The 20,256-nt window shown below is 49.5% G+C and overlaps 2 protein-coding genes and 1 long non-coding RNA gene across 3 annotated transcripts in view; 2 read left to right on the forward strand and 1 right to left on the reverse strand.

Annotated features, from left to right (window-relative positions):
• Window positions 1-7,211, forward strand: part of XRN2 (5'-3' exoribonuclease 2) — a 37,298-nt gene extending 30,087 nt beyond the window's left edge. Inside the window, exons 29-30 of the mRNA XM_015856634.2 lie at window positions 3,234-3,375; window positions 6,421-7,211. Of these exons, the coding sequence (XP_015712120.1) occupies window positions 3,234-3,375; window positions 6,421-6,483 (205 nt within the window). The 3' untranslated portion in view covers window positions 6,484-7,211. The remainder of the gene's footprint in view (window positions 1-3,233; window positions 3,376-6,420) is intronic.
• A 1,160-nt stretch (window positions 7,212-8,371) lies between these two features.
• On the reverse strand, window positions 8,372-10,224 carry NKX2-4 (NK2 homeobox 4). The gene is made up of 2 exons (XM_015856698.2): window positions 9,723-10,224; window positions 8,372-9,630 (listed from the first exon to the last, which is right to left on the reverse strand). Exons 1-2 carry the CDS (start codon window positions 10,087-10,089, stop codon window positions 8,984-8,986), a joined length of 1,014 nt encoding a protein of 337 aa, XP_015712184.1. The 5' UTR covers window positions 10,090-10,224; the 3' UTR covers window positions 8,372-8,983.
• Window positions 10,225-10,320: 96 nt separating this feature from the next.
• On the forward strand, window positions 10,321-18,615 carry LOC116653217. Its single transcript, XR_004306730.1, has 2 exons — window positions 10,321-10,414; window positions 18,327-18,615. It is a non-coding gene; the product is annotated as an uncharacterized LOC116653217 (long non-coding RNA).
• The last annotated feature ends 1,641 nt before the right edge of the window (window positions 18,616-20,256 follow it).

Consider the following 20,256-nt stretch of genomic DNA (forward strand, 5'->3'; position numbering starts at 1 on the left):
TGCATTATAATTGAATGGCGCATTACAAACTTTAATATCACTTTGTCTGTGAGAGTTGCTGTTCCCGCACCTTAATTGAATACAGTCTGTATTGTGTCATTGAGTGAAATATTGCCACAGTTCTGTAACTCGTAATTATATTTTTTTTAACACTGCTATGCTTTTGTCATTGGGTCCTTTATTTTTGGAAAGCGAAAGGCTTTCTCAATTCACGTCTAAATAATTCCTTTCAGGCAGAAATTGTTTTGTTTCCCACTTGAAATGCATCTTCTCACATAACTGTCAGAGAGGACCGTCTCTATTTAGAATCCTATCATCGGATTGCTGCATGCGATTCTCACTAATACCTTTAGAATTGATCACACACTCTCCAGATGCACCATTTTTGCAGATGAATGGTGCTGCTTGGAATATGTGATTCTAGCTGTCCTAGCTAGTCTATTTACAAGACTTTCCTGCTAGCAGCCTGGGTGCTACAGAGCTGCTGTTGCATGTACTGCTGGCTCTGGGGCTGTTTCTGCATGCTGCTGCTTCAGGTGCTCCAACAGCAAAATCTGCAAGGAATTTCTGCTCTCTGCCACTTTGACTCCTAGGAAGAAAGCAGCAGAGGGAGAGGCCAGCCCCTGCTCCAGCCTTTTTGGATGAAGTGGGTTGGCAGGAGGCTACAATATCCTTGATCAAGCAAAGGATAAGCAAGGAGCCTGTCCCTGACAGTAAAGCTTGGAGCCTTTGTGCTGTTTCTGGGATAGAGTAGTGCAGCTGGTGCTAAACTGGCTCTTGTTTCATAGGCCTCTGTGAGGGGGTGGAAATCAGTAGTGTAAAGCTTTTTCCTTATAATCCAGATGATCTTGTGTCCAGCATAAGATTTCTTCTTTTTTACATAAAGCTTCCTGACACTGTGTTAGCTATTCAGTCCATATGTGTAGTGTGTGTGTGTAGATACATATATATGTATATATATTTTTATATATGTATATGTTAGTTTGATTCTGAGTCAGCATGACTCTGGGCGCTGCATTTGAGTGACTGCCAATGGGAATTCATGTGATATTCCAAATAGCACACAATTTTTGTTACTGCTGGGGCACAGCTTTGCTATCTCTACCCTTGGGTTGCTTAAATCACCCATTAATGCAGTCATTGGAGGAACATGAAGTCGACTGCCATGAACCATATAGGTCGCTGAGTTGTTTAGCAGATGATGATCTAAAAAGTTGACTGATTAAAAATAATAAATAGCTCAATTACTTATAGTGCAGCAGAAAAGGTTTAAACTATTTTTGTAGCTTGAAGATCAGAATATGCACTGCAGTATATCTTTCCCTACCAGGTTTATCCCTTGGAACACATGATAGTTATAACTGATTGTTATCAGTTTCACACCTTGAGAGGGACTCGAAACCAAGATGTTGTGGGTCCTGATAATAAACATCACTTTATATAACTGTGACATTTAAACTGTGTGCAGAATGCATGTTAACATCAAATGAAATGTGTTTTGAACTTTCCCATTCCAGGTATAGAACACAACATTTGACCTGTAATCCTCAGGGCAGTGGGTATTTCTCACAAGGACACTGACAAAGCTGTAGAAACTGAATGACTGATGAGCTCTAGAACTGGGGTTATGTGGGTAATCCAATGGATTTTTCCATAAGGCAGAACAGTGTGTTCTTCCCAAAGAGCCTGCTGAGAATAATAACAAAATGAAGTTAGTATTCAAAACCCTTAATCAAAAGGAACATCCTCGGCACAATACTGATTTTTGAGTGTTCAGATTAGGAAGTATAATGTGCTGTAAACTCAGAAGATGATATTGCTCTTCCTGCTGAATACTTCAGATAACACTGTGCATTTTCTAGGCATCTCTGCTACTAATAATAAATCTGCCTATTGCCATTTAGCTTTCATGCATGTTCCTTTTTAGTATATTTATTGCACATCGTGTTTACCTGTTGTGTATTTATCAGATAAAACCAATCATTGTAATAAGTAGGTATTATTTGTTTCATTCTGGGAGCAGATAGGAGTTTTTAGGCCGATTGAAACTTTGCCTCTGCTCCCATCAGAGCATCCTCCTATTCGGGTCAGCCTCATTCCTGAAGTCACACCACCTCATTAAGCTGTGTGTGTTTGACAGCGTGTATCACATTGTGCCCCCGCATCAGGTTGTTTGGCCAAAGACAAAATCCCACCAAAGAGCTCCAACAGAACTAGGGGAAGACTCTTTGAAGATATGCACAGTAACTCAGTTAAGAAGTGCCACAGGTACATGTGAAACGTGGTACTTGTGCTCACTGTGCTCCTGTTTCTGTGTTCAGCTGGCCCTCTTGAATATGGGTCGTAAAAGATGAACTGTCTCATTACAACAACATATTGCACAGCAAAACGTAACTGCTGTGAATTCTGTGAGCAGTTGTACCCTTACCAGTGTTTAGCTCTGAAGACTATATCATGGCTGTATCATTTTTCTAAATATTTTTAATCAAACAATGATTGGATGTATTATACCTGTTGCTTTATAATTGTAACGTTAGAATAGGTACTTGAAGGCAATTAAAACATTTCTTGCTGTTAGTAATCTTGGATAGCAAACTGGGCTATAATGGATGTTGAATTTGCGTTCCCATATAAACTGTACACCAAATGTCAGTCAGTCCATGCCAATTAGTGCTTATGTTGCTAGGTCACCGTGGTCAATTGAAAACGGCATCAATAGAACTTGAAAAGGTTTCTTCCCGATCAGACCTTCTGACATATTGAGCAGAATAATGGATGGGAAAAAGCAGCCAAGGCCCCTACCCTAGATTCAGAATACTCGCAGTAAGAATTCATTTGCAACCTGCAATTAACTAGAAAGAATGGACTCCCAGAAAGAGTCTGGACATTTAGAAAAGAAAGCCTCATTCTCCCATATTGCACATGTTTACTCTTTGGACGGTGCGTTACGTTTAGCTGGCTTGGTGATACTGGGTTTTAATCGATGTTCAGGATCGCTGTGGATGAATTGGCAGATTTGCTCCTAGAATAAAAGCTGGGCAGAATCCTTCCAAGGAATATTTTGGGATTTCTGGTTTGTGAAGTTTAGAGTTTGCTGCTGATGGTAGGTAGGTAGTGCGTGGATCTGTAGCTTCCAACCTTGAGTCAAATGGTAGCACATATCAAACAACAGTACAGCAATGTGTGTTTTGTAGCGCTGAACTCTTGAGGTCATGCTTTATTCTTTATTGCAGGTCTGCTGGTGCCGCCCCATTGCTCGCCTGGAACCGCATGTTGCCAGCCCAAAGTCAGTACCCACCGGGCCAGTACCAGGGGCTGGGTGGGCCCATGAATTACCCACAGAGACCTGAGGATCGGATGGACCGGGGAAGGCAGGTATGAAAATGCTGTCTGTACATCTTCTAAGTGTGTGGCTGCAGGGGTTTGAGTGGGCCTTCCCTGCTGCTTTTAGTCCCGTGGCTGTGCCACCAGTGCAAGCACTGACAAAGAAGCCTCCTCACCCTGCCCAGCCCCTCTGTGTGTGCTTGTGGCATGAGGCCCATGCCATCACTGTGCAGCTGCTGCGTTTCATTAAAAGCAGATCAAGTGTCTTACCAAGTCACACACCTCTTGCAGCTTGAGAAAATAGAATCTGGAAGTGAGTTTTTTAACCAGGGCCTTCCCCTTCTGTAAGGAAATGTATGAAAATGGTATTTTTGTGTGTGTGTTCCCTGTAAAATCTCAGTTTGGACATTCTTTTTTGCTCTTAGTTCTCCTCGTGACCATCCCAGCCCGCAACCATTTGTTGCACAGCGTGACACGGCGTCAAATTTGATGTTTGATTCCTAGGGCTGTTTCCCTTGTGCTTCCAGTAGTGATTTTCTCTTAGATCTGAATTCTGTCCTGTAACGTGTTGAATAACATCCCAGTCTCCTTCGCTTACGCAGCAGGGGATGCAAGCACGATCCATTTAACATGTAATGTCACATAACGTACTTGAAAGTCTTACATTTTTTTTGCCACTTCTGGTTCTTTGTCCACTTCATATTTTTCTTTTCTATACCGACTGGGAGACTCAGGTAGCAGAATCCATCACAACCATTTTGCACTGTGACATTGTTAGCTCTGAGTTTTCTAAAGCAGTTAATACAATAAAGGCACGTACTGTCAAATCCAGTTTGTAACAGAAAAGCCTTTGGCCTTTGCTGGGGAAGCTTTTTGCAGAGTGCCTTGTGCTTCTGTCGCCGGTTCAGATTGTCAGGACTGGAGCCCAGCAGAAACAGCCTGCGAGCCACTAATACCATCCTCAGCATTGTCCCTGGGCTGCAGGATTACATCTTGCTGCTGAAAAGATCTATAGCCAACAAGCAGCCTGCCCCACTGCTCCCAACTCTTCAACTCGTGTTTGGCTGAACCCTTCTTTGCAGCGGTGAGATCTCCCTTCTGTCCACACCACCCCTCCCCCCCACACCCTCATCTCCTACCCTGAAGCATTTTTAGTGCAGAGGAGGCTTTAAGGCTGGAGGAAGAACTGTCTCCAGCTCATTCAGCTGTAGTGTTTAGTATTGCAGCAGGAAATGAGGAAAAGAGAGGCAAGTATACCGTGCACTCTTTGAGTACGCAGAGGAGGCATGGCCAGTGCTAATCCTTCCAGCACGGTTTTGACTGTAAGCAAAATTAGGCAGCATGGATCTTTATCACATTAGCCTCAGTGGGGAAATGTTGTTCTAGCTAGGAGCTGAATCCTGGCATTTTTGTGAAGGAAGTCAATGCTTCAAGTAGTTTATTCCCAACCTTAAGTCTTCATGATTAACAGTTGCTGCCAGGCAGCACAGAAGTATACAGGAATTGTTTTAGAGCAGTGTGGGTGCAGGGAGGAATGGGGGTCAGTGCCTGTTTGGAAGGTTGGAACTGAGATCTCGGAGCACTGTGTGCATCTACATGTGCAGTGGCATACAACCTCTGCAGCTCTATAGCTGCCTGCTGCCCCAGTGGTGAAATAGGAGGCAGGATGGCAACCATGCCTTTCATTTTTGTTGGTTGTTTGGGTCTTTTTAATGTTATTTTTGAATGAACTTTCAGATGTAATTATTTCCTTGGGGCTGATGGCGGTGAAATAAAATTAGCCTCTACCTGAAAAGGTTTAGGATGCGAAACCAATAATTGAATCTAGCATTGCTGCCTGCACATCTCAAAGCTTTAAAGCCCTGAAAAGGGATTCAAGTGGAAGCGGTGACACAGAGCAGCATAAATAATCATCTTTGGTCCCTTTCACCTCTGAATTCTTATTTTACAGCATCCAGAACATGGCGTGAAGAGGTTAATAAACACGCTGCTGCAAAGTGCTTACAAAATTAATGCAGCTGCCATGGATAGGGGCTGCTCGGGGGTGGTGCACGTTCCCTGTGCCTCAGAGCTGGCACAGAGAAATAAAGCATAAATGCGCTCGTGTCGTGGAGCTGTTTGACATCCTGATTTTAGGCTGCACTAATATGTAACTGAACGTCCAGATAAATGCCTTGTGTAGCTGTTAAGAGCCCTCCTGAACCTCACTTGGACACACAGACAGGCAGAGCTCTCTGCTCTTTGTGCAACTGGAAGGATTTCTCAGGGCTTGCAGGCAACTTAGCTCGTTGAATTGGTGGGTTTTGTATCGACTGCGATTAAAAACAAGCTCAAGATCTCCCTAAAGCAGGACATTCTGCACATCTCTCTTCAGATCCCGCTTAAAAACGGGGTGTAAATGTTTTCTGTCAAAGCCTTTTTGCTTGCCTGCCACAAACTCGTGGAGCCCAAACCTTCTGCCTTTTCATGCAGCTATCGCCCATAGGGTAAAGATGGTTTTCTCTTTTAAAGAACAAAACGAAGCCTCTTCATCACCCCCTGCTCCCCATTCCCTCCCCCAGGAAAAGCCAACAAAAACCCCGTGGCTGCCAACAGAATGAACTTTGCGGGCCCCGCAGAGCGTCAGTTTGAAATGCTTCAAGGACACTTTATCCATCTTTTTTTCCCCCCTCACGTAGTGTATAGAAGGCTCCATCTCAGAGCCAAAAATATCTTCATTTGTGCCGAGTCTCAGCGTGAGATGTCAGGATAATTCACCTGCTATTAAAAGCAAACGAGTGCTGAAAAACGCTTCCATCACAAAACCAAATGTTTTCATGTTTTGCTTTAATTGTCCCTTCGTACCAACATCTGACTCTTTTACCTTCAGCATACAAACAGCTCAACCAGAAAAGGAGCCGTTTATTGAGCAGCATTGCTTCTACTGGTGCATGGGTACCGTATGGAGGCCAAAGCTCTGCTGAGAGCGGCTGCGGCGCGGTACCTTTCTGTGCTGAAGATGCATTGTTTCATTGCTGTAAGGCGCCTGGAGCCCCGCTAACTTGTTTGCTGTGCTGTTAATCCAAAAAATAAATGCTTGCTTTTGTTTGTTTGTAGGCATACGGCCCCGGGAGGCCCTACCTGCTGCCCCCACCCTCGGGAAGATACAGCTGGAATTAACTCTGCTCTCCCAAGCACTGAAAACATCTGGGTTTTGGTTTTGTTTTTATTATACTGGGGGAGGGGGTTGTTAGGAGGGGGGTTAGGAAAGGAAATGATGGAGAAACCTTCTTGTAGTTTTTAAACTCTGCTTGTTTTAAACGTGTCCGTTTCTTACCGAGCCCATTATGTTTTGTCACTGCGGCCCACGAGGCGCCTCCATCTACAAACCTTTGGGCCGAGCTGGGAGCACTGTTTTGTCCTCATGGCATCCCCAAGCTGTGCCGCACCGCCCTGTCAATGCGAGAGCCTCAGCCATCCTCTACTTCACACACACAAGAGCCTGAAAACAGACCCGGAGTTGTAAAGAATGCATAGAAATCAGATGTGATGAACTCGGAGAGGACGCAGCGGGCAGCATGGAGCGCACAGGGGTTAAGGATGCAGCCAGCAACGCTGTTCTGATGCTGCTTTGGATTTCTCAGAGGGGAAAACAGGAGATTATTTGGACTTTGAAGCAGAACGTTTCCACTTCTGCAGCTTGTTGCCTGTTTTTTGACTTGGTTTTTGCAACACAAAACAAGCACGGAAGGTTTATCTGTCTGTTTTGATATCTAATTTAAACTTGCTGCCCTGTATGGAGTTTCCATTCATTTTTAGTACTCTTTCTAGGGGGTTTTTTTCCATGTGAGTGTACCAAATCAGTAAATATTTTTATTTGCTTTATAAAGTGGCTTTTGAAATTCGGAGCGCTGCCCTTTGCTTTATTTCTCCCCTCTGTATTTGTGTGCACGCGGTTGATATTAATTACTTGCAGCACAGTCATTTCACACGGCCTCAAACCACAGCATTTCAATTCAATTTCATTGTTTAACCAAAAACGGAGCGTGTTTCTGCTGCCGGGGAGCACGCAGGTAAAAGCAGCGCTGTTAATGCTGCCGTAGCACCTCTTGCTCGTGTTCCTTTTGCATGCACAGCTATGAGAGCCCAACATTGCTTTGGCCATCTCCTGGGAGTGTTTTTGCAGCACCTTTTTTAGGCCCTGCACCTTAATTACCAGCAGCAGGACCTTGAGCCCTGTAACCTTGGAGGGTGAAACCGGGTTCTTTATTGTCAAGTGATGGGGAGTGCTGTAATACCCTTCATTGCAATGCAATTGCTGTCCTACCTGGAGCTGGGAAATGCTGTCGGTGCTCCCCAGCGCCTTTCTCCCCCTTCTATAAAAACACATTGGTCTCCAAAAGTTTTTGAGCCGAACACAACCAGCAAGTATTGACTCTTCATGTAAGTGCAGTGCTGGGAGGGAGGCTGGTAGGGAAGGAGCTCCTGCTTTTACCCTGCTGACGGTGCTCCTGGGTTTGAACACCGACTGCAGACATGCTCTTGTCCCTCACTTCTTTCTGGGTTAAGGGGAGAAAGCTTAGGGTGAAAGGGAGCTCCTATGGGAGCAGCATCCCCCTGTGCAGCTCTTTGCCCGCAGGCTGCCACCTGTGCTTCTCAAGGCTTGTGTTCCCCTTGGAGTCGGGCAGAGCTGTGTGGCTGCGTGGTCACAGCATCCCCTTCACTCCTGCACGGTGCAGGGAGACCCAAAAGCCGTTTTAACAACGGAACAACCCCAGGCAGCAAAACAGGATGAAATCCCAGCCCAGCTTTGAGGGAGGGAGGCGGCGGCCGAGGGAACGGAATGGGAAGGAAGGAAGCAAAAAGGTTGAGAACAACGTTTGTCTTTATTGTAGAAAAAGGGGAAAGGGGGGGAAAAAAAAGAAAGGGGAAATAAATAATAAATAAATAAAAAGAAAGAGAAAAGAAAGAGAAGGGAAGAAAGAAATCGGGAAGGAAAACAACACAAGAACTATAAAAAGAACGAAAAAATAAAACACACACACACCAAAAAAAAAAAAAAAAAAAAAGGGAAAAAGAACGAAAATAAAGGGGAAAATGAATAAAAATAAAGGGAAACAAAACCAAAAGAGGAAAGAAAACGTGAACACGAGAAAGGAAGCTGCGCACACACCGGCACCCGCGGCGCTCCCCGCCCGCCCGCCGTTCGCAGCCCCGAGGCGGCCCGGCTGGAGCTGCCCGCTGCCGTCGGGGGGTTTTTCTGTCCGTGCGCGACCTTTAATTTCCTAAGCCGTAATTCACAATAACGAACGCGACTCTCTTTTTCCTCCCCCTGGAATGAGAGTTTCGAAGCCGACGAGCTCCATCGGAAAAGCTCCGCGTCCTCTCGGCGCTGCCGGCTCTCCCCGTCCTGCGGAAGGCAGCGGCCGCTCCCGCCCGCACCGCTCGCCGCCTCCTCGACCTCCGCTTACGGCTCAATTTCCCTCCAATCAACCGATAATGAAATCGCACTTCGGGGGCACCCTTGTAAAATTAATTCTGCCGGGCTAAGTTGCACTTCAGAAGGTTTATTGTTCGCGCTCAGCGGGGCCGCCAAGGTACGCGCACGGCGGCTCTGGGGCTCCGCGGGACGGCGGGGCCGGGCTGGAAGCGGACACCCCGAGCCGCCCGCCCCGTCGGATTACCACGTCCTGCCGTAGAGCAGGTTGGGGCTGACCATGCCGCCGTTGTAATCGACGCCGGCCGAGTCCATGGGAGCCAGGGGGGCCACCTGGCCGTGCAGCGGCGGCGGGCTGGGCGCCAGCTCCTCCAGGTCCGCCGCCTGTCCCAGCGAGCCGGGGTGCGGGTGGGAAGCGGGCAGCGAGCCCCCGGGACCGCTGGAGGCCGCGGGCTGCCCGGGGGCCGGGGTGCCGCTGCCCGGCGGCGGGCAGGGTTTGCCGTCCTTCACCAGCACTGGCACGGCTACGCGGCGGGGCGAGGGCTGCTGGCAGAGGCCGCCGGAGCCGTCGGGGTGCAGCTGCTGGGCGGCCGCCTTGTCTTTGGCCTGCCGCTTCATCTTGTAGCGGTGGTTCTGGAACCAGATCTTCACCTGGGTGGGGGTGAGGTGGATGAGGCTGGCCAGGTGCTCCCGCTCCGGCGCCGACAGGTACTTCTGCTGCTTGAAGCGCCGCTCCAACTCGTAGACCTGCGCCTGCGAGAACAGCACTCTCCTCTTCCTCCGCGGGGCCGCGTGCAGCGGCACGATGCCCTTGGCTCCCTCGCCGAGGCCGCTCAGGCCGCCCATCCCGGCCACGTTCATCCCCGCCGCCGGGCCCACGAACCTGGAAACTGAGCGGGACGCGCGGCTCAGAGCCGGGGCCGCCCCGTCGGAGCGCGGCCGCCCCCCGTCCCGCCGCCCTCCGCCCCGCGCCCGCACTTACTGCCGGGGTAACGCGGGTCTCCGCCGGCCCCGTACCAGCCGCCGCCCGCGGCCGCTCCGCTCCTCATGCCGTCGGGGTAGGCTGGCAGCTCGCCCACGTTGCCCAGCCCGCCGCCGCAGTACCCCCCGACGGCGCCGTGCGGGAACTGGGAGACGCCGTGCGGCATGTGGTAGGCGGCCGCCCCGGCGGGGCCCGCAACGACGTGCTGCGGGACGGCGGCTGCGGCGGCGCCGGGCACCGCGGGCTGCCTGTAGGGCCCCAGCCCGGCCGCCCCGTCCATGCCGCCGAACTTCTTGTAGCTCTCCTCCATGGGGCTGAGGATGTCGGTGACGGAGAAGGGCGTCGTGTGCTTGGGGCTCAGCGACATGGCGGGGCGGGCCGGGCCCTCCGCTCCCGCCGCCACCGGCGAGCCGTGCGCTGGCGGCTACCAGCCCCTGGGCGCTCGTAGCTCGCCGTTTCTTTTAGCCCGGCGCCAGCTTTACGCCAGACACCGAGGGGCGGAGCGACGGCCCGGAGGGGGACAGCGACGGCGGGCGGCCCCGTCCCCTCCCCGCCGCCGGGGAGCGCCCCCGCCTCCCGCCGCCGCCCGGCCCCGGCCCCCTCCTCCCGGCATTGTCCCGCGGCCGCCGTCGGGCTCTTAAGCCCGGCCGACCCGGGGCACGGCCGCAGCAGCTCGTCCGCGGCCCTCGCCCGTAAGTACCGCGACCCGACGGCGCGGCCCTGACGGCGAACGCCTCTCCCGAAAGCCGCGTCGCTCCTGGCGCGGTGGGGATGGGGCCCGCGGGTCGCCGCTCCGTGGGGTCCGGGCCTGGCCGGGGGGAGTTTGGAAGGCGATGGACGGTCGGGGATTTGGGATTTCGTTCGTTCTGCGATTATGAAATGTCCCTTCGGGTCTGCCGCTGGGCTGCGGAGCCGTCGGGGGAACTGCGACCGGGCTCTGCTCCCCACTCCGGGCAACCCGACGGGACGGCCGCTGCCGCGAGTACGGGCTGAGCTCTCGGCGTGCGCCCACTCCGCTGCCGCCCCTTCCCTGGGTGAGGACGGGCAGTCGGGCATTGCACAGCCGTACGCAGCCCCTCGATGAGCACTCAGGTGCCCGGTGCAGGGTGCTGTAGGCTGCTCCCGCACTGCAGGGTGGCCTGGGGGCTGTGGGACCCTTCCCTTCTCTTCCCCTTCACGTTTCTCTTACACTTCTCCATCTCTTCCCTAACCTCTCAGCCCCCCCCCCCCCCCCCACCCCCAACCCCATCCTTGCACACACACACACACACACGTACCCTTATCCCATCTCATCATCCTCTCCCCACATCCCATCTCCTCTGTCTCCCCATCCTTTTTCTGATCCTCCATCCTCAAAGCCCCGTAGTAGTTCAGCACAGAGAGGGATGTGGGTGTATTAATTCTCTTACTGGCTCATCCGTCCTAAACTCTTTATCCCCACCAAGTTTGCCTACAAAACTTGGTACATTTACGAATTTTCCAGGCTTTAAGCAGAATTCCTGGTGCTCCCATTTATTCTTTTTCTCGGGCATTCCTACCCTCTCCACATCCTCAGCCCCATTGCCCAAGTATGGAGAGGACTGGAGAGCCGCAGGGTCCAAACCCTCCTGCCCTAAGGATGTCCTACAGGGACTGGCCCTAAGGATGCCTGGCAGGGACAGCGTGGGGCCATCCCACAGCCCGGCTGCCAGAATGCAGAGTGCTCCCAACAGCCCTGAGCCCCAAAGAATGAATGCAGCCAGGAGTAACGCAGCCCGTATGCTGCTCCCACCTGCAATTCTTCACTCATATATCTATATATCTATACAGGCCAACCCCACAGCACTGTGATGATTCTTCCATCATTTCCTAAGCTGCCCATCTCAACTTTACTGAAAGAAAGCATGTTGGCAAGGGCGGTATGAAGCAGCAGGTCCGGGTTGGAATGCAGTATTGAGGTGCTTTATCCCTTTGCTGCTCTACTCTTTGCAGCAACCCAACACGTGCCTTTGTTTCCTTACTGTGGTGAGTTGGAATTTTCTAATAGGAAGAAAAAGGTTCCACTGCTTTAGAATGCATGCGACTGATACTGATGAAAATCCAGTTGATGGGGCACATTTTCACACCAAAACCACAACTAACATCAACCCAAACCAGCCCTTAGTCATCCTTAACTATAGAATGTGTATTTTCTAACTGAATTGCCCCATACCTGGAAGTGAGAAGCAAAATTGGACCCTGCCCTCCCATAGCATGGGCTGACCGAGCTGCAGAATTCCTGCCAAGTAATTCCAAAGGGAGATGTTAAAAAGGCATTAAAAAAGGAGGTGTGATAAGGCAGGCAGTGATAGAGAAGAGCCCACTGAGAAGTCCGATGATGGGTTTTAATTTGGGGGTTATTTCGTATCTCCCCACTGACACACACAGCATAGGAGGTCACCACTATTTATCACTGCAAAGTGCAGGTGTTATTTCAGAGCTCAGGTTATCTTTCTGATAATGATGGCATATTTGGGGTGGACGGCGCTCATTTCCACCGCTGAGTTGTTCTTGCTGTTTTAGTCTGGCTCTATTACAGTGAAGATACTGACCTTGGTGAGACACAATTGACACGACGCTCAGGGCTGATTTTGGGGGGCCACGTTTCAATAACCCTGTATAAATGCTAATTTATTGCTGCGGCCGCTCACCTACAAGCTGTAGTTTCCTCCAGCTCATCAGCCATATCCACCCATTGCTGAGTTACGTACGGCGCTGTGCTAGGGCTGATGGCAGATTGCCTTGATTCACCTCCTACCAATGATTTGCAGAGATTAAAAAGGGGGTCAGGAATGGGGGCTTAAGGCATTGCTTTCTAAAGACATCGTTTGATTAAAAAAGGAACCCAGGGTTTCCAGGTTGCTCTGACATCATTTCCCTATGAACCCCGGGTGTGGTGGCTCTTCCCCCCCTGTTCAGAGGGAAGGAGTGATGTCTGTACATCTTCATCTGCACGTGTTGCTCCCACTGCCCACACCACCATGTCCGGGAGGAACCAGGCCCTTAGGAATTAATTACAGGCAGCAATTAACGGGCTGGGTGCCTGCTTCCTGCACTGGAGAAGGTTTTGTGGTTTTTGGGGGAGTTGCTTTTAAGGAGATAAAGTCAACAGTGGAGTTGTATGGTGGGGTCCTGGTCTCACCACCCACCCCTAACCCTTCCCTCCCTAACCCCCCCCACCCTCTGGCTGCCTGCCTTCACTTGATGTCAATTACCACTCAATAATTACTTTCTGCTGTAGTGACTACAGGTGTTGCACGTGTCCCTGCTTGGAACAAAAGCCAAATGTATTGGACTTCTCAAATCCTTCCCTGAGAGCTGTGCATTCTGTCAGGGTGTTGTTTTCAGAGCAGTTTGCAGCTGTGGGACCTTCTTTGTGCCCCTCATCCTCGCGATGGGTTGCGTGCCCACCTCTTTCTGCACGTCCACACTGGGTGCTGTGTTCCTCTTGCACCCCGTGGCAATAACCTGTTCCTGGAGCCGTTTCCAAGCTGTTAATCTGTTCATTTGGAGGGTGGCCGAAAATGAAACTTCCAAATTTTCTACCGCATCGCTGGGGAAGGTGCTGGACAGCTCCAAAGCCCGCTGGAAACGGGCTGCGTGTTGGCAAGGGATGCAAGCACGGAGGCAGGATGCTGATTGCATTAAGGTGGGTTGCCATGGTTCCAGCTGGAGCTGGTTCTATGCTCAGCAGAACCCCCCGGGACCAGGCTGGATGCAGTCGGTGTTGTATCCCCACATGCGTGGCTTCTGGCTTAGCACCTCCCTGCTAACTTTCTCTCCTGGTTGGTTTAGAACCATAGAGTCATAGAAAGTGGAGAAGACCACTAAGATCATCCAGTCCAACCCCATCCAGCACCCACCATGCCCACTGACATCCCTTAGTGCCACATCCCCACGGCTCTGGGATGGTGACCCCACCACTCCCTGCAGACAGAACTGCAGATTGGCATCTAGCATCACGTGGGCTCTCTTTGGAAAGAGGGAGAAAAAAAGAAGAGGGGGAAAAACCTTGATACTCGTTTGATGACATCCCTTGGTTTCCTTTGTTGGCATCCTGAAGTCAGCGTGCGGTCAAGGTGACTCCTTGGGTTAGGGGTAGATGCAGCAGGAGGAAATGACAGAGTGTTGACTTCCTGAAGGATCCTCTCCATTACCTTTGAAGTCGGAATAATTTTCCCTGCACAATTAGAAGTAACCATAGTTACTGGGAGCCCTCGCTCCGGGAGGCTGAGCTGAGCAGGGGGCATCCAGCAGGGGAGAGGAGGAGCTCCATGGGAGCAAGGCTCACGCACGCCCCGTGCTGGGCAAGCAGTGCTTGGGCTCTTGGCTGGGGCTGTTGGGTTCAGATATGGGGGTCGGTCCAGGGTCCCACAAGACAGGTTTGTGCCACAAGCACGTGCTGGTATAGAGGTCCCATTGCCTGAATATTTATAGCACCTTTGCTGTGTTCATTCTAGCATTAAACCGCTAATTAATTATGACATTTGTACTACTTCATTTTTTGCTGTGAATCCACAGAACCTGGCAGGCAGTTAATTAGCTCTCTCTATACGAAGGATACCAAGAAAAAATAATTGCTTGAGGAATCATAGTGGCGTTCTCTCGGAAAGGTCTTACCTACGAGCTGGTTTAAAGCTTGCTGGATTTGCACTTTGCGAGATGCCTCTGTCAAAGGCCAGTCCTTAGGAAGAGCGATTTGAAGGAAAAGGTTATATGGGAGATGAGGCTCAGAGTGTGTTATTTAATGCTTGTGAGTCCAAGGGAAATCAATTATCTAAACAACTCCCATTCTGGAATGGCTTGCTTTATTCTTTTTTAAATATGTACTCATCTTTGTTTTGTTATTGATGCATACAGCTGACAAACCTGAGGCAGTGATGTTGATCTTTCCCCCACTGGTGCTGCATAGGGATGGGTGAGAATTTCAACCTAGAATGGAAGTTCTGGTTTAAAATAATATACCTATATATATATAGGGAAGGGATTTATGGCCTTTCTGCATTTGAGGGAGGAGTTGGCTGGGGGCTTGGCTTCACCCTGGGCATCCCATGACATGTTAAGAGCAGTGAAGCAGTGGCACAAGCTGCCCAGAGAGGTGGTGGTGCCCCATGCCAGCAGACAGCCAAGGTCAGGCTGGATGGGGCTCTGAGCACTGATGGAGCTGTGGGTGTCCCTGGGCACTGCAGGGGAGTGGAGCAGATGGCTTTCAGGGGTCCATTCCAACTCAGTGTTCAGTTCAGTGATTCTGTGATTCCATTAGGTGCTCCCTGTGGTCCCCATGGTGCTGTCCCAGTGGTGCCACCAGCGCACCCAGCGTCGCTCTTCATCCCCACCTCCTGCCTTCTCCAATGAGGTCTGTGGCACTGCAGGCTCTGTGGGATAACAAGTGGATGCCAAGATAACCAGGAAAAATGGGATAATGGAAATGGCATAGGTGTCTATGGAGATGAACAGGTGTTTCCTTAAGCGAATTGAAGGCTACTGTGGGTGCGCTTGCCCTCGGCGCTTCCTTTGAGAAACTTGTTTTATTAGCAGGTAGTTCTGTGGTGAGGTTACAGAAGGAGCATTACAGTAATGGAGTTGACATCTATATAATGGAGTTGACACTTTATTGAAAAGGAAGAAGAAAAAAAAAAAGAAAAAAACAAACCTTCACAGGGTTCCCCTGCCTCCCCCTCCCTTTATTTCCTTATTTTGCTGTCATCAATTGAAATGAGGTGCACAAACTTTGAAAAGCAATTTAATAATATTTCATACAACGGCAGTGCTTCAGGAATGCTGGCAGGACAAATCAACCAGCTGCAAACTTGAACTTTGCTGAGAAATCAAGGCGATAGCTTGTTCAACAGCAAATAACAACAATTCTGAATCAATTCTTGGCGTGCACTCGTGTTATTAACTATTATGCAGTCTTGGCTCTCGGTTTGTGTTAGATGGTTTCAGCAAGAAGTTCAGAGCGGGGATCCTGGAGGACAGCACTGCGTCTAGAGATGAGTAAATAGATGTGCTTTGCTCTGCTGTGGCCTCTGGTTCTGCTTCACATCGCTTTGCATTGAGTTGGGCTGGAGCGCGAAGGAGATGATCCACGTGGCAGATTCATTAGGGAAGGCTTTGATAAGAGGGACAAGCAAATTGCCAGCCCAACTAAGGGAAGGGAGGACAAAATCATCTTCAGGCCCTGAGCCCACAGGGAACATCAGCTCAGACCTCCACCTCCATTTGCATTCACTGGGATTCTGCTGTAACAAAGTACACTTATCCATTATCGCTAACTGCTATTAATGCCATATTTTCCTAAGTCCTCAGCTGCTGGATTCCTGATATGAAACTCAGCTCTTCTTTATATTTTTTTCTGCCTTGGAGGAGCTGCAGACCCTTCTGTCCATCTGGTGTGGTTAAAAGTGGTGGCAATAAGAAACAAAACCGGGTTAGGAAGTTGTATGTTTTTCACTCATGTGCTTACAAGCATCCTCCTTCCCTGCCTTCCTCGTTCTGGATGGAGCAAAGGAAAGAAAGTATTTAAAGAAAATGAAAACTCTTGGCTCCAGAAATGCTTTTTGATGTAATATTTTCTAACAGACAAAAGTTACAAGTCCCTCATTGGCTTCTTCTCTTCCCCCCTGTCCTCTAACTTAAATAACACGTCTTTCTTCTTTGGATAGCTTGGGTTACTAGAGCCCATTGACATTTGTATTTCTAATGTAATAATCAAATGCTAAAACTCAGATTACACTTGGATCAACACATCCAGTTCTTAAACCCTGAAAGTAATTATCTTTTCTCATGTATGACAAAATGAAAATATTATCTAGGAGCTGCTGGTGCCTTCGTCAGCCATGTGCCCAGAGCTGGGATGGATCCTGCTCTGGAGCAGGGGTTCCTGATAGAGCGTGGTCCCAGATCACTGTGACACACCAGATTGGTCAACTCCTGTGCCTGGACAGTTTCATGTGAGTGGTGGGGACAGGTGTGGATTCCCTCTTACATCTTAGTTGTGATCACTCGGATGCCCAAGGTAAGGAGCTGGGCCAAAGAGGAGGCTCAGGGGAGACTTTACTGCTCTCTGCAATGACCTGAAAGGAGGTTGTGATGAGGTTGTGATGAGGTGATAACAGTGACAGGACTAGAGGGGATGGCCTCACGTTGTGCCAGGGGAGGTTCATGTTGGCTGTTAGGAACAATTCCTTCTCCACAGAGCGGTGATGCAGTGGCACAGCTGCACAGGAGTGGTGGGGTCACTGTCCATGGAGGTGTCCCAGAGCTGTGGGGATGTGGCACTGAGGGATTTGGGCAGTGGGCACGGTGGGGTGGGCTGGGGTTGGACTGAGTGATCCCAGAGTTCTTTTCCAGCATGGATGTTCTCTGAGTCTATGATTGTATGTTTCATAATGCTTGCCCAGACCTAAGCATTTCTAATCCTTGCTGAGATGCTCTCTCTGTTCTTAAGGTCTGCTGTGCTCCAGCCAATGTGCTGTTTATCTCACAGCTGTGAAAGCTACAGCACTGGAAACCATGTCAGAGTTTGACCCCCTGATGGCAATCTGCACTCTATCGTTACAGTGCAGCATAAGTTTTCAAATGTGACAGTAGCAAGGCATCTGACACTGTGTTTAATTTCCTAGTGATGTAAAGCTGGACATTGGAACTCTCCATCCTCATGCACACAGGGTCTTGAAAGTGCTGTGGATTAAAGCATGCATCCTCATCAGAATCCGCAGTGATTTTGTCCACTGATGTTGGAGCAATATTGGCACAACCCACCTGTGAGCAATGCATTGGGGTGTATATATTGGCTCAGAATTCCTGATTTAAAACTGTAGCCAAGTTCTTTTTGGCCAGTGCAGCCAAAGGGATGGGGAAGGTGCTCCTGTCCAGTGGGAGCCACCCAGAGAGCTGTGGGTGCCCCATACCTGGAGGTGCCCAAGGCCAGGTTGGATGGGCCCTGGGCAGCCTGAGCTGGTGGGGAGTAGCCAGCCCATGGCAGGGGTTGGGGCTGGGGGGACTTTGAGGTTCCTTCCAACCCAACCATTCTGTGAGCTATGAAGCAGGAGGTGTGGGCAGAGAATGGCCCGGCTCTGCTTAGAGCCCCCACAGAACAGGAGGGGATCTGGGCCCACCGACGTGCTTCAGAAAGCATTTGATGTGGGGAAATGGTGTGAGTTGATAAAGAAGTTGATAACGCGCGTGTCTGAAGTGGAACTTAAGCTAACTGCTGCAAATACTTTGAAAAGCGCTGACCACAATTAAGCACTTAATCAGGAGAGAGATGCAATTTTCTGAGGCTCAGAGTACAAAAATCGTGAAGCACAGATCCAGAGATATGAAGGAAAATGTCTCTTTGGCAATTAAGATCCATTCCGCTCAAAGGCTGAAAATGGTATCATTGAATTACTTTTGTTGCACAGTTGATACACTGAATTATCTAAAATGTAAACCATTGTGCCTCAAATGCCACTCAAGAAGTAAAACAGCTTCTCCTGCTCAGCTGTTACCCAGCTCTGCCGATTGTCTCCTGATGCTATCTGCTTTCCCTTCTTTAAAATAACACTCTTAATGGAGTTCTTTTTCTTTCCTTCCCTGTAGCATGGTGCTGGCTGGAAGGAGCTGTGCAGGAGCACTGCAGAGAACAGACTTTCCAGGAATGTTTCTGCATGGAAAGCCAACACGTCTGCCTGGCTGGACTGAGGGAAGGAGCAATACTGATTTGATTGGTGAAGTCAGTGTGAGGCTTCGCATTGATTCCAGTGGGTGCCGACCTTTGTGGTCTGAGACAGCAGCCTCAGCATTGAGTTTGCACGTCATACAATGGGACCCTTGTCTACATCGAAGCCAGAAAATGCTATTGCATCCTAAATAAATTCAGTTGAAACCATCACACGACAGCTTTCTTTGTGTGGGAACGTAAGGAGCTGGGAGGAGAAGGATGGGGCATAGGGAAGGTGCTCACATAGCCTGTTTGGGAAGGATGGATGAGGTGGATAGAAGCAGAGGCAGGTCAGGTTACTCTACTCCAGTGTTATATCCCAATAGCAGTGTGGTGTTATTCCCAATTGCAGTGTGGTGTTACATGAACACAGCCCGTGCAGGAGTTAAGGGCAGCTTTTATCCTCTGATGACTAGTGTGCTGCAGCCAGATGGAACGGTATAAATCTCTCCTTACACACAACGAAGCCAAAACAAATATTAAGCAGTGATTAAGTGGCAACCCAAACAGAAGCAGGCGTCCTGTGGGCCGAAACAGGAAATCTTGGGTTACAAAACTCAAGATATGTTAATTTTATTTGATTATATATTTGATGGCTATCTTAAGTGGCCCATGAATAATTGATGAAAATTAGGAAAGCTGCTGTTTGCCTTTAAAATCAAGCTGTAAAGGGTAGGAACTGAATCTTTGGGAGTGTAATTACTGTTTGCATGGATCATGTGGGAGATCCCCACAGCCTATGGCAGGAGTAGGAAGGACAGACGAAGGTTTCCACTTCTCTGGGGCTGGGATGGAACCTCCTGAGATCAGTACCTAAAGGGGAGGTCTAGGAATTGTTCCTAACAGCCAACCTGAACCTCCCCTGGCACAACGTGAGGCCATCCCTTCTCATCCTAAAGATTAACTCCTATCCTTGCTTCGGTTTCTGGACCATACCAAAGCCTTTCTCAATGAACATAGCTAAATAGGGACCAGGTGACTGGTGGCAAACATCCTAAATCCTACAGGATCCATCTGATGGTGTCTGCTTGGCAAATAATAAATCCTGGCTGCTGTGTGTGGTGTCTGAAGGGGAAAAAGGTGGATACAGCCCAGTGTAAGTCTCAGAGACACAAGGGGGGTCAGGGCACTTTACCCATGGAATTGAAGGCAGCATGCCATTATTATTTTTCAGAGGGTTGAAATGGAAGGGGTTACCTGGCAGTGACTTCTCACTATTGTGGGAGTCAGAAACAAGATAAAGGTACATCAGGGGAGATGGGCAAACAGTCATTCTTAAAGTAAGATAAACAACAAACTTTTATTTGACTGGGCCTTTGAAGGAGCACAATAACCGGAGGCGCAGAATGCATTATTTACCTCAGGAAGCGATCATGAATTATACAGAAAGTTGTCTGAGAGCCCCTGGGAGCTGTGACCTGTGGGGATTTGTGAAGGAGGGAGTGCATCAGTGGCAGCTTGCTCTGCGCTGCAGCAAGTGTCACACCCCACAGGCTCTAATGGAGGAGCTGACCTCCGTGGTAACCAGGAGGGAACAGCAAGGAGGTGGAGAACAAAAGCCTATCCTTAGCATACTTTAAAGTCCTTAACCTAGATAGAAAGCATGCCTGTAAATGAAAAGGCAGCCCTCGGATTTTAGCTTAAGCCAATCAAAATGGTCTGGTTATGGAAAAAAATAGTTTTCTCTTGTTGTCTGCCGAGCTTCAGTTTTACATTGGAGATGAAGGGGCGGGGGGGGGGTAGAGTTTAACAGCAGTTACTCCAAGCTTCCCACTTAAACACTTGCATTATGGTTTTAGCCAAATGGAA

This window comes from Coturnix japonica, chromosome 3 (genome assembly GCF_001577835.2).
Source record: "Coturnix japonica isolate 7356 chromosome 3, Coturnix japonica 2.1, whole genome shotgun sequence".
NCBI classification, from domain to species: domain Eukaryota; kingdom Metazoa; phylum Chordata; class Aves; order Galliformes; family Phasianidae; genus Coturnix; species Coturnix japonica.

Excerpts from the sequence above, each read along its gene's own strand:
- NKX2-4 (XM_015856698.2), bottom strand. The coding sequence starts at position 10,089 with ATGTCGCTGAGCCCCAAGCACACGACGCCCTTCTCCGTCACCGACATC. Across the intron at positions 9,631-9,722 it reads AGACCCGCGTTACCCCGGCA|TTTCCAGGTTCGTGGGCCCG; the intron begins GTAAGTGCGGGC and ends CGTCCCGCTCAG.